Source organism: Danio aesculapii, chromosome 21, assembly GCF_903798145.1.
Source record: "Danio aesculapii chromosome 21, fDanAes4.1, whole genome shotgun sequence".
Taxonomy (NCBI): Eukaryota; Metazoa; Chordata; class Actinopteri; order Cypriniformes; family Danionidae; genus Danio; species Danio aesculapii.
This window is the reverse complement of record NC_079455.1, coordinates 361,806-376,036: the sequence shown is the minus strand read 5'-3', so window position 1 is coordinate 376,036 and position 14,231 is coordinate 361,806. Positions and strand designations below refer to the sequence as shown.

General features: G+C 41.0%; 1 protein-coding gene across 4 annotated transcripts in view; it reads left to right on the top strand.

The window, feature by feature from the left end:
• Positions 1–14,231, top strand: part of LOC130215122 (rap guanine nucleotide exchange factor 6) — a 96,957-nt gene that overhangs the window by 58,957 nt on the left and 23,769 nt on the right. For 3 of the 4 annotated variants that reach the window (XM_056447022.1, XM_056447023.1, XM_056447021.1), the window contains exons 1-8: positions 6,734–6,908; positions 7,258–7,394; positions 9,132–9,290; positions 9,373–9,525; positions 12,206–12,370; positions 12,522–12,629; positions 12,807–13,010; positions 13,164–13,272. In XM_056447022.1, coding sequence (XP_056302997.1) covers positions 6,818–6,908; positions 7,258–7,394; positions 9,132–9,290; positions 9,373–9,525; positions 12,206–12,370; positions 12,522–12,629; positions 12,807–13,010; positions 13,164–13,272 — 1,126 coding nt within the window. In that variant the 5' untranslated portion in view covers positions 6,734–6,817. Of the gene's footprint in view, positions 1–2,131; positions 2,261–6,730; positions 6,909–7,257; positions 7,395–9,131; positions 9,291–9,372; positions 9,526–12,205; positions 12,371–12,521; positions 12,630–12,806; positions 13,011–13,163; positions 13,273–14,231 lie in introns of those variants that run through there. The other variant, XM_056447024.1, reaches the window with a different exon arrangement.

Below are 14,231 nucleotides of genomic sequence, written 5' to 3'. Positions count from 1 at the left end.
CTTCTGGAGACGCGAGACGCGAGAGCAGACAGATGCTCAAGACAGTTCTGGAAGGAATGATAATAATAGAAGAGGAAGAATACTGAAGCACTGTGATGACGGACTGACGGAGGCCCTTTAGTATCAGCACAACAGCATTTCACTTCTGACACATTGGAGAGCTGGAAACAAGGAGAGCTGCAGACCAATGTTAATGACGCAAACACACTCACACACACACTTATATCTGCAGACCAACGTTACTGACGCAATCACTATCTGTCAGATCATCTGATCAGCTGAAACTACAGCCCTGAAGCGCAGACACTAATGAAGCGCAGGCGCACACACACACACACTACAGCTGTTTTACAGCAGTTTAGGAGCAGTTATTATTATCAGACAGAAAGTTTATCCCCCTCAGTTACGTGCATTATTTTTTATGTGCATTTTTCATAGTTGATGTGCACCTTTTTATGTAATATTTCAAAATTAGCATAAAAAATATGTGGATGGAGACAGAGCTAGTGTTTCAGGGTTAAGCTGAGCGTCAGTGTTGATGTGCACTGCAAATCATGCTTTTCTTACTTAGAGTTTGTGTTGTTTCTGATGCAAATATCTAAAAAAAACAAAATCAAGAAGCATTTTCTAGACGAGTGATAATATTATCTTGTTTTCAGAAATAATGAGTCAAAATAAAGGCAGTTTTTTCCTTAAAACAAACTAAATAATCTGCCACTGGGGGAAGCAGAGTAATATAATATAAAATGAAAACAAGCTTATCCTGCTTTCCCCCATTGTCAGATTATTTTACTTGTTTTGAGTAAAAATTCACTTAATTTTGACTCATTATTTCTGAAAACGGGCGTCACGGTGGCACAGTGGTGTAGCACAATCACCTCACAGCAAGAAGTTCTCTGGTTCGAGCCTCCGCTGGGTCAGTTGGTGTTTCTGTGTGGAGTTTGCATGTTCTCCTCGTGTTGGCGTGGGTTTCCTCCGGGTGCTCCGGTTTCCCCCACAGTCCAAACACATGTGCTATAGGGGAACTGATCAACTAAACTGGCCGTATGAGTGTGTATGAGTGTTTCCCAGTACTGAGTTGCAGCTGGAAGGGCATTGTGTAAAACATATGCTGGAATAGTTGGTTCATTCCACTGTGGCGACACCTGATAAATAAAGGGACTAAGCTAAAGCAAAATGAATGAATGACTGAAAACAAGACAGTATTTATGACTCGTCTAGAAAATGCGTCTTGATTTAGGAGTGTTCAGATATCTGGAGTAGTAACAGGACTGAACCTGTCAGAAGAGCAGTGTGATTTGCAGTGTGGGCCAGCATATGTTGATATTTCATCTCTGACATGATTAATTCATGCTCAGGGCAGAGACCCTCGCCCGCCGCCGTGTGAATGAGCACAGTATGAACACAGTAATTAGCAGCTCCTCCGGTTTGCTCTAATGACATCGTGACGTTGCAGATGCCCTTTACACCGCTGTCCGGCTCATTCACAGGATAAAAGACTCCCCGCACCACATGCTGCATTCAACTGTTAGGCTTTCACAGATCTGACCTTTCATTCATTCATTTTCCTTCAGCTTTATTTATCAGGTGTCGCCACAGTGGAATGAACCGCCAACTATTCCAGCATATGTTTTACACAGCGGATGCACTTCCAGCTGCAACTCAGTACTGGGAAACACCCGTACACACTCATTCACACACACACTCATACACTACGGCCAGTTTAGTTGATCAGTTCCCCTATAGCGCATGTATTTGGACTGTGGGGGAAACCGGAGCACCCGGAGGAAACCCACACCAACACGAGGAGAACATGCAAACAAGGCTTTGATCCTAATTGTGGTGTTTTGGTGACTGTCGCTTTAAATGCAAATGAGTTTGTGCTCTTTTCAGAAGAGGGCGGAGCTATAAATGCCTATGTGTCAGTATAGTGGCAGATTCACACGGGAGAGGTTCACACATTGCTGACACACACACACACACACACACACACACACACACACACTACTGGGTTTAAACCCCGCTTAAAAGTCAGTTTTGCATGATATCTCCCCTTTACAGTACTTGTTCACTGTCAGTGTGTTTTTCCTCACTCTCTTTAAATGAACCACTTCCTGTCTGCTCCGCACAGCTTCCTGGTGACCTGAGCAAGATGCACCTGACGGACCACCCACACCAGCAGATGCACATGGCCAACAGCCAATCAGGATGCAGCATCGCCAGCGACTCGGGGAGCAGCAGCCTATCAGACATCTACCAGGTGCGGCCACTTCCTCTTCCTGACTCTGAGCTGTGTGTGGATATGAAGTCTAGAAGGGATACAGCTCACATCAGTATAGCATCATTTTTGGGACACTGTAAAACAGTAATTCATATTTTACATTACCGTGAGGGTTGAGTTTAGGGTTGGAGTATGGGGTAGATGTTAATAAAATACAATTAAAGGCTAAATAAATAAACAATATTAATAATTCTTCTTAACTTTCGTTCAAGGCTGTATCCCCTCTAGCAACAGTCCTGTTTCTGCAGGAGCATGTCTGCAGGATGTCATTTCAGCCCTGCTGCATCCACATAGACATGAAAATGAGATGTTTAACTTAAATGATTGACAGAATTCAACACTTGAGAAGCTTAGATTTAAGCTTGGGCTCATATTAAAGTAGACAGATGTCAGATTTTATCTGAAGTGTCAAAATGTTCAGAAGTTCAATAAATCAAAAGTGATGTGCCTTTATGATTATAATAAATAAAACACAAGCATATTTTCAGGATTAACTTTGATTGGCAGGTTATAACACACAATTCATTCATTCATTTTCCTTATTACCACCATATGTTACCACCAAAATAATTCAGCAGAAATCTGCAGATTTTTGCCAAAATTCTCCGCAGAAATAGCAGAAAATGTCCGCAGATTCCGTCTGGCCCTAGTAATACCCTACAAATATATGTGTATATATAATTTATTTCTTTTTTAAATGTATTCATTTATTTGTTTTGGTTTTATTTATTGATTTTATTTTTGTTATTATTATTATTATCATTACTAACATTGCTATGTTTCTCTAAACACTTGTAATTTTAGACTGAAGTGGTCGACAGCTATGTTTTGATCTATTAGGGTTTGTGAACGGATATATTTGAAAATTAATTTTAAAATATTCAAACTAAAATGATCTCACAACCAATCATAATCAATAAACTATTCGGGTTTTAAAAGTACATTTTCATCAGCTGGACTGATCCGTGATCACATTTGCTCAGATTTGATAATCATGGTACAATTGTATTTGTTAGGTCCTCATCAGACTAAATATAATAGAAAATGGCATTATATATGATGTATAGAAATGTTTTATAAAGTATTGATTTCTAATGATTTATAAAGTATTTATTGTGGGCTCCCTAGATTTCCTAGGGGCTCTAAGCAGCCGCTTACCTCTCCGATCCGCCCCTGTGGGAGAGTACAACAAATATTATTCATTTGCTCAAGCAACAGAAGAAAAACTCCAAGAGAATGTTTTCAGGCCTTTCAGAAAGAGGGAAATAAACAGTGCGAGTCATCTGGTTAATAAATAATCATGATAATATGAAAACCTTTAGAGGATTTAAGAAGCTGATGAGCATTAAAGGCGTCATGGGCATTTAGTGAAAGTGGTTTATTGTGAATGTGTCACACTGACGCATCAGCTCTTATTTCAGCATTAGATCAGTGTGCGTTAGTCAGGATCAGATACAGGTCTCAGACAGATCATCAGCTGCTAAACCACAACACAACACCACAGTATCTCTGAAAACTCCATGTGTTATGTATTTTTACATTTGTTCTTGTTTCCCATATCTATAGCTTCTATATCATCTAAAACTTTTACTTTATTTTTTAGATTATTTTTGGGTTTTGTTTTTTAAGGTCACAAGCGCTTGTATAAGCCTGTCACTGCATATCGTACTGTGTAAGACTGTGTGTGTGTGTGTGTGACAAATACAATGTGAATTTCCGTTCAATATTTCCACATTTCAGCCACACAACAGAATTTATTGTCATTAAAAAAGCTAAATTATTGTGTTTCTATGCTAATGTGTTGTTGCAATGTAACTTAAATGATGACTTTAAAGGGCTCCTATAATGCAAAATCAACGTTTGTGAGCTGTGTGTGTAGTGTAGTGTGTCCACAGTCATATTGGACTGATAGAAACACAACAAGTCTTTATTTTTTAACATTTCCAGACGTTAAAATACAACCCAGGCTCATTCTGAAAACGTACCTCTAAATACATTTCTGAAGACTGCGAAATACGTCCCGCAGACACGTTTTTCTGCAGTTTTTGTTTTCACGAATTCACGAGAGACTGCTGTGTACGCTTTTTGACACCTCAAATTTCTCTCGCGAGAGCCATTCACAGCTGCTGTTCGCATGTAAACCCACCAGAGGCCGCTGTCGACTGACTGACTGACTGACCAATCTACTGACCCACCCTCCTCCTTCCCTAAACCCAACCAATTTTTATCGATAGACCCGCCCACTCACTTCCCTAAACCCAACCAACACATTTCAAAACCAATCCAGAAAAAGAAAAGCCCTCGTCAGATTTTTACCACGTTTTTTTTTTTCAGACCTTACCACATTCTCACCTTGTTATTTACTTGTTTATTTAAATTTTTGGATTCTGTTTTTATCTTACCCGCTTTCTGGAACAGTTCTTCACCGGACTCCAACCCCATCGTTGTGGTCAATTCCTCTCTGCGTCTCAAGTCCGCCAACATACATGGCACGCTACTGGACAAACTGGCCACAGCAGGAAACTGGCAGCTGGTAATCACGGAAGGGAATGGTGTCACACCGCCCTGTAGCGTTCATTTAAAAAATGAAATGCAGCATTACGTACCTCTGGCCACATAATTCGCGCTCCAGAAACGTCTGTAGGGCTACATTTGCAGAATCAAATATTATTATATATAACAATATCCAGTGCTTAGAATAAATGAGGACACCGCTTATGAAAATTAGTAGATTGATCCATTTCTCAGTGAATGTAAACAATATACTTTGGTTCATTTAAACAAAACAGTTTTATTAAACAGTTAAATCACTAAAAATAAGAGTTTGGTCACCAAACATCTTCAGGAACAGACAAGATTATACATTAAAATCCTGTAACATTTGAAATAATAATAATAATAAGTCACTCAATCAAAATAGTACAATGATTATATGTTTAAGCATATGTCAGTGAACAGGCCAGACCCTTCTGTCAATAAAAGTCAAGCATGCTTAATGTCAAGTTTGAGTATATTTCCGAGAAGTGCCCAAAGTAAGTTTCAGAGAGGCACTTAAAAAGGAAGTACCCTGGAAAAAACTGGAAATAAGACTGAAAGTATGCTTTCTTATTGTTTAGTTTAAATGCTGTGTACTAATAGCACACCTGATTATTCCTCATAATGGGAAATAACTTTAGGAGAGATCACGCTGACATCTGAACTGAAGGAAATCAGCATTGAACTCAACTGAGCTTTAAACACGCAATCATTATTGCACAGGAATACTTGATTCTGATTGGCCAGTCATCAAATTCCAAGGTAGATAAAGTAGATCCAGGTGGTTGTTATCTCAGTATAAAGCTGCGGTCACACTGGACTTTTCTCTCCATAGACTTCCATTCATTCCAATGCACTCGTGCAACAAGTTTCGCAGTTCACTGTGGTGCAAAGTTCAAGCTTGGTGAACTCTGACCTACGAAATCGCATCACGTGACTGTAAGACCAATCGAAGATCAAAACATGACCTCTCTGGACAGAAATTTAAAACATGGAGCAATCGCTCTCTTTTTAAAATGTCTAATCATCTTGTTTAATCCCGCCTCTTTCCTAGTGTGACCGCAGCTGTCAGCACTACAGGTTTATCAGCAGCTGTTGTTTAAGACTGGAGGGTTTAATCTGCAAAACCAACCGTCTATTGATGGACTTCATCATGATTATTACAAATATACTTGGCGTAAAACATAAAAATTAGACACAAATATTGTTCTGAGCCATAAACGTTTATTAATACTTTAATTAATTGCAAAGCGTACAGAGATGAAAACAGCTGAATGGAGTATACACTAATCCGTAATACAGTGAATTGCAGTAATCGAGGTGTGTAGTGATAAAAGCATGTAGAACTAGTTCAGTGCTTTAATGAAGAAACGATTTAACTTTAGAAAGACGACGCAGGTGAAGGATTTGACCATTAAAATGCTGCAGCCAGACTCCTGACTGCCAGGGGGAAATGCGAACACATGTCCCCTATCTGAACCTCCCTCCATTGGTCCAACTGTAGTTTTTAAAGCACCACACGGTCCATCACCACCATATCTGATATCTTGCATTCCTTCACTCCACCCAGGTCTCTCAGGTCTTGCATTGGGTTGCAGTGTCCAACCCGAGTTCAAACTGAATTTTTAGCGATATTTTAATAGCAGCACAAACCTCTGAGCAAACAACTCACTGGGTGTGGATCTGAATGGTGTCATCGCTCTCCACAACTTTTGTATCTGTCACATGTTCAGCACTTTGGTCATCTCTGGTTGTTTTTTAATGTCCTTGAATGAACGAGTGAATGATATCAATCAATCAATCAATCAATCAATCAATCAATCAATAAATAAATCAATTAATCAATCAATTAATCAATCAATCAATCAATCAATCATTCAATCTGATCTGATGTGTGTGTGTGTGTGTGTGCAGGCTACAGAGAGTGAGCTGGGTGATGTGGATCTCTCGGGTCTTCCTGAAGCTCCAGTGGACTCAGAGGAGGAGGAGGAGGATGAAGACATGGACCGCTCCTCAGATGCTCTCCTGGCCAGAGATCTGGTGCGCGAGTGTCTGGAGAAAGACGCGCTGGACCGCACAGATGACGACATTGGTATTATTAATATTCCCTCTATTTTTCTAATATAGTTACAGAAATCTCCTCTTCCAGATGGCCAAGATGAGCATACAGAAATAAAAAGCGAACATTACATATCTAAAACACAGATCACACATCCACCTCTTAATTAAAATAACTACACACTGTAATAAAAGCTTTTCTTACTCAAAGTTTCTGTCTTGTTTCTAGTCCAAGAAGCATTTTCTAGACAAGTGAAACATATAGTCTTGTTTTCAGGAATAATCAGTCAAAATTAAGTGAGATTTTCCTTAAACCAAGCTAAATAATCTGACGATATGGTAAGGAGAATAATGTGTGTGTGTGTGTGTGTGTGTGTGTACAGAGCAGCTGCTGGAGTTCATGCATCAGCTGCCGGCGTTCGCCAACATGACGATGTCAGTGCGCAGGGAGCTGTGCCGGGTCATGATGTTTGAGGTGGTGGAGGGAGAGGGAACCGTCATCCTGCAGGACAAGCAGGAGGTACAGCTACAGCGCGGCACGCTAACAACACTGTTCACTAGCACGACTGACTCTATAGAGTTCACAAAACAGACAATCAATCAATCAATCAGTTAATCAGTCAATTATATAATTAGTAATTAAATCAATCAATCAATCAATCAGTCTGTCAGTCAGTCAGTCAATTAAACAATCAATTAATCAACCGATCAATCAATCAATCAACAGATCAATCAATCAGTCTGTTAGTCAGTCAGTCAGTCAGACAATTAAACAAACAATTAATCAACAGATCAATCATTGTATAATTGTATAAGCACTATACAAATAAAGGTGAATTGAATTGAATTGAAATCAATCCATCAGTCTGTCAGTCAGTCAATAAACAGTAAATTAATCATTCAGTCAATCAATTAATCAATCAATCAGTCTGTCTGTCATTCAGTCAGTCAAATAAACAATCAATTAATCAACCAGTAAAACATTTAATCCATCAGTTAGTCAGTCAGTTATTCAATTAGTCATTCAATCAACCAATCAATCAATCAATCAGTCAGTCAGTCAGTCAGTCAGTCAGTCAGTCAGTTAGTCAATTAAACAATGAATCAATCCGTCAATCAATCAATCAGTTAGTCAGTCTGTTATTCGATTAGTTTTTCAATCAATTAATCAGTCAACCAATTAATCAGTCAATCAATAATTCTGTCAGTCAGTCAATTTAACAATCAATCAATCAATCAATCAATCAGTAAGTCAATTAATCAATCAATCAGCTAGTCAGTTATTCAATTAATCAATCGATCAATAAGTCAGTGAATGAACTGTTCCTTTAGTGAATCAGTCGGTCAATCAATAAGTGAATCGATCATTCATTCTGTCAATCAGTAAATCAGTCAGTCAATCAATTAATTCATCAATAATCAATCAATTAATTAATCTATCAATTAGTCAATAAATCAACCAATTATTCTACCCGTTAATCAATCAATCAGTCGATCTACTTTATGTGCTTATATACCAGATTAACACAGCCAAAAGCTGCTCACAGTTTTTGACAACAATCAAGCAGAATTACAGATGATGTCACCACCATAATCAATACAGGAACATCAGTAACACACTGACACCTCACCATCAACACTGACTGAATTACTGTGCACATCATCTAATATGAACACAGGATTGGTGGATGATATGGCTTGTTGTGGACCAAATGGCCTACAGCAGCTCAAGAGTGATGACCCAACCAAAGCAGTTGGGTAATCTCCAGGGGGTCACATCTTTGTTATAAAGTAGTGTCTTGAAGAGCGACAGGTTATGCTGAGGAACCGCACTGATCACTGTCCTCAATAAAGTCTTCTCCCTGTAAGAACTGTGCTCAGCTCACCTGTCTGATGCTTTAGAGTCATCTCATAGATCAGCCAGCCGCAAGCCAAATACAGCAGAATCTACCAATGCTTTCAGAGCAGGATGGGTTCTGATTGGTTGTCTGTGTTCTGGTTACTCAGCTAGACAAGTGAAGAGAGGAGAATAAAGTGAGTCCTGATCATCAGGAGCTGCTCTGAAGAGCTGAGTTAACCAGAGGATGGAGCAGATCATGTGATCAGATCTCAGCTCATCCTCTGAGCTCTACTGTGCTGGAGCACTCATCACTGTAGCATTTACTTATCTCTGGTGTGTGTGTGTGTGTGTGTGTGTGTGTGCGTGTGTGTGTGTGTGTGTGTGTGTGTGTGTGCGTGTGCGTGTGCGTGTGTGCAGCTGGACCTGTGGTATGTGATCCTGAACGGTGCAGTGGAGATCAGCTACAGTGACGGCCGATCAGAGATCCTCTGTATGGGAAACAGCTTCGGCATCACTCCATCACTGGACAGACAACTGATGAGCGGAGCCGTGAGCACCAGAGCAGACGACTGCCAGGTCAGACACACACACACACGCAAACACACACAGACACACACTTACTCTCCTTTTCACACACACTCTGCTGTCGTGTGTGCAGTTCGTGTGTATCGCGCAGCAGGATTACTGCCGCATCCTCAATCATGTGGAGCAGAACACACACAAGGTGGAGGAGGAGGGCGAGATCGTGATGGTGAAGGAGCACCGAGAGCTGGACCGCAGCGGCACACGCAAGGGACACGTCGTCATCAAGGTGAGACACCGCTGACGAGAGGTCAGAGGTCACCTGGAGGAGCTCACACAGGTCAGAGGTCACCTGGAGGAGCTCACACAGGTCAGAGGTCACCTGGAGGAGCTCACACAGGTCAGAGGTCACCTGGAGGGCTCGGAAATTTGTAACTGGATGTTTGACGTAATCGCAACTGAAGCATGAAGGATGGGCGGGGCATACTGTAGCTCCTCCCCTTTTTAAAATAGCGTTTGGTTTTCTCACAGCTCTGCCAGTGAGAGCGGTTGAGCTGAAGCGCATCAAATGAACAGCCAATGAGAAGAAGGGGGCGGGGCTTGTTAGTCACTAGAGAGCATTTGATTGGTCAGAAGATTTGATGAGGAGACCATTTAGGCAGAAGAGACAAACTCTGGATGTTTCTATCAGGTTTATATCTGCTTCATGTCAGTTTTGTCACTGTATTGGAGACACTAGATTATAGATAAATAGATATAGATAAGGGCTAACATACTGAAGCGAACATCTAAAACACGTCATTTTAATTTGACGAGGACCTTAAAGGGGCAGTTCACTCTAAAATGTACATTTACTCACTATTTACTCTCCCTCAAGTGGCGATACACCTGTATGAGTTTATTTCTTCTGTTGAACACAAACAGGAGATATTATGTAGAATGTTGGAAACCGGTAACCACTGACTTGGAACACTGTGGAGGTCAATGGCTATCCATTTCCAACATTCTTCAAAATATCTTCTTTTTATTTTTTGTGTGTGAACTGTGCCTTTAATGATGCTCTTCTAACGGGTGTAAAAACAGAAATAATAAAGGTCTATATCCTGATCACACACACCAAACATTACACTTTTACTCTGTCTATATTCTGATTTTATAAATGTATTAGTGAGCTGTGTTTATATATCCTTCAGTCGATGTATAGAACATTTTAAAACAATCCCTTTAAAAAAATCTCAAAATCCATCCAAAAGCATCCAAAATCCCAACACATTGTGGATACGTAGCCCTGTGTACATTTCTGCAGAGCACAAATGATGTATCCAGAGCGTATGGCTGCATTTCGTCTTTAAAACATCCTCTTTAATTGATGGATTTACGTGAGAACAGCGGGTGTGAATGGCACTTGTGAGAGAAATCTAAGATCTAAAAAAGCGTCCACAGCGCCCTCTGGTGGATTCACAAAACACATGCAAAAACACATACCTCCTGGGGTGTATTTAGCGCTCTCCAGAAATGTATACAGGGGTACGTATCTATAATGAGCCTGCTGCAACATTCCACTTAAAATCATGCTTCATATAAATAAAGAATATGTGTATATATGCAGTTCAACACAGTCTGAAGGTTTAATCACAGGGTAATAACAATCCCCCAGTTACAGGCTTTACCCAGTTCAGCTGGGGTGTTCTGACACAAGTTCATCTAGTTTTACAGCTGAAAGCGAGGTGTTGATGATCGCTTCAGTTTCAGGCTGTGGGTTTCTGATCCTGTGTCAGTTTCTGATCCTCTGTTGAGTCTTGGGAAGATGTTCACTTCACCGCTCACAGCGTGCACAATCTATCAGCATCGACAATACACATATCCACTATACACTGCACAATATACAGTCTTACTTACAGTCCATATATCTGAACATTCTGAAATCAAGAAGCATTTTCTAGACAAGCAGAAGATTTTGAGTCCAAATGAAGAGAGTTTGTCCTTAAAACAAGCTAAATAATCTACCAATATGGTATAATATGAATACTGTTATGAATCATGCAAAAGGAAATGTGTTTTGCGTCCTCCATTGGCAGATTATTTAGCTTGTTTTCAGATTATTAGGACTCGCTGTAGATTATGATGGAGAGACGTTCTAAAAAAGAGTTCACTCAAAAATCAACATCCTGTCATCATTTACTCGCGCTGTACTTGATTCAGACCTGTCTGAGTTTCTATTGTCAGTCGAACACAAAAGAAGATATTTTGAAGAATGTTGGAAACCTGATTGACTTCCACAGTATTTGGGTTTTCCTCTATGGAAGTCGATGGTTACAGGGTTTCCGTTCTTCTTTCATGCTCAATTGAAAAAGAGAAACTCAAGAGAAGTTCATAAGCACTTGAGGCAGAGTAAATAAGGATTTCTGCGTGAACTACCCCTCTTACCTCTAAACCCACTGTCCATTAGCATGGACAGACATGTTTCAAATATCCTGCTTTAAAGCTTGCTGTGACTTTTACTTTTAATAGCTGCAGCGTTCATCAGTGAGTGCTGGCCTTCTTTTTTCTATAAAATCAATGAAATCTTGTCAAACGCCCCCATAAATGTGAATAAAATCATTGAACTGTTGCTTACTTCTGTGTTTGGAGTGAAGTGCTGCTGTGCCCCCTAGTGGATGTGTCTCAGAATACAACTGACGGAGCTCTACTGCTGTTTGATTGGATTACAGACATCAGGCTTTAAATTCAGTCATGATGTCACTGAAATCAGCGCAGGGGCCGAGAGGGACACTGCTCTGCTAGTGTGTGTGCGCATCAGTGCTGTTGTGTAGTGTGTGTGTGTGTGTGTGTGTGTGTGTGTGTGTGTGTGTGTGTGTGTGTGTGTGTGCGTGTGTGTTTATCAGTACTTTGCTATTGTGTGTGCATCATTGCACTTGTGTTTTAAGTGTGTGTGTGTGTAATTGCTTCTGTGTGTGTGTGTGTGTTAGGGCACGCCGGAGCGTCTGGTCCTGCATCTGGTGGAGGAGCCGTCAGTGGTGGACCCCACATACATCGAGGACTTCCTGCTAATGTACCGCACCTTCCTGTCCAGCCCCATGGAGGTGGGGAACAAGCTTCTGGAGTGGTTCAGAGTCGACACTCTGAGAGACACGGTCAGTGTGTGTGTGTGTGTGGGTCAGTCTGAGAGATGGTCAGTGTGTGTGCGCATGTGTGTGTGGCAGTCTGAGTGACACAGTCAGTGTGTGTTTATCAGTCTCCTCCAGCTGACGTGCTGTTTCTCATGTGTGTGTGTGTGTTTTGTAGGTGACCCGGATCGTGCTGTTGTGGGTGAACAATCATTTCAATGATTTCGAGGGTGATCCAGTGATGACGCAGTTCCTGGAGGACTTCGAGAAGCTGCTGGACGCCTCGGTCAGTCATACAAGTGTGTGTGTGTGTGTGTGTGTGTGTGTGTGTGTGTGTGTGTACACATGCACTTAAACACTACTCACATACTATTCACATACTACGCTTACACAAACACACACACACACACACACACACACACACCTTCTCTGACCTTCGGTCTCCCTATGCTGTGTGTGTTAGAAAATGAAGGGTCACCTGCGTCTGCTGAACATCGCGTGCGCGGCGAAGGCCAAGTGTCGTCAGGTGACGCTGCAGAAGTCCTGCAGAGAGTCTCCGCTGATGTTCAGCCTGCAGGGAGGCAGCGAGCGCGGCTTCGGCATCTTCATCGAGAGCGTGGAGCCCAACAGCAGAGCAGCAGAGGCAGGACTCAAGCGCGGAGACCAGGTAGAGCACTAACACAGCACACACACACAAACGGCAATATTGATCTTATAATCTCCATTTATATAATCTCACAAACCATATCAGTCCAAAAATATCACAAATCTTTCTCCAACTCATCCAGCCCTGCTGTACACACTGTACTTCTGTCTGCAGGTCTTGGAGATCAACGGGCAGAACTTTGAGAACATCTCCTACACCAAAGCCATGGACATCCTGAAGAACAACACACACCTGTCCCTCACCGTGAAGACCAACATCTTTGGTACCTCACACACACTCCATCACTGGAGAACACACTAGAGTCATTTATAGGACACACTGCAGTGGTTTTGGACCACACTATAGACCTTTTTCTTGGCACACAACTTTGAGAGGTGTGTTAAAGCCGTTATAATCAGTCAGATGTGCTTCAAGCGCGAGAGAAAAACGTTCTTCCAGTTCCCGTGTCTGCCGTCAGAGATACAGTGTGTGTGTGTGTGTGTGTTCCCAACCTGTCAGCTGTAAGCTCAGCGACTCTTCAATGTGTGCACATACACACACACACGCAATCGATTAATACTATCGTTTTAAAGCTGTCAAAATGTGACTGTTTATACACATCAGCTGCCGACTAGAAATACTTAGCATTCTACTTGCGCATACATGCAAAGCATGATGGGTAATTTTGCGTTCTAAGAAAAAGGTCTATAGAAAAGTCTTTGACTTAATCTGCTGTGGTGATTCTACAGTTGCTATGGTAACACAACAATTTTAGTGATTGATGTGTTGTGATGAATCTACAGTTGCTATGGTAACACAACAACTATAGTAATTGATCTGTTGTGGTGAATCTATGGTTGCTATGGTAACACAACAACTATAGTGATTGATGTGTTGCGATGATTCTACAGTTGCTATGGTAACACAATAACTATAGTGATTGATGTGTTGCGATGATTCTACAGTTGCTATGGTAACACAATAACTATAGTGATTGATGTGTTGTGAATCTACAGTTGCTATGGTAACACAGCTATAGTAACATAAACAAATGACCCAGTGCTGTAGTTTTCCACAACTCTAAGGTATATTATACTAGAATACACCACGGTTTACTGTAGTAAAATCTGAAGTATAGTACAGTATTTATTACAGCTCAGCAGCTCACTATAGTTAATATCACAATATGTTGCAGCATTCAGTAACAAATGAGTTGTAAATACTGTAATATATACAGTTTAA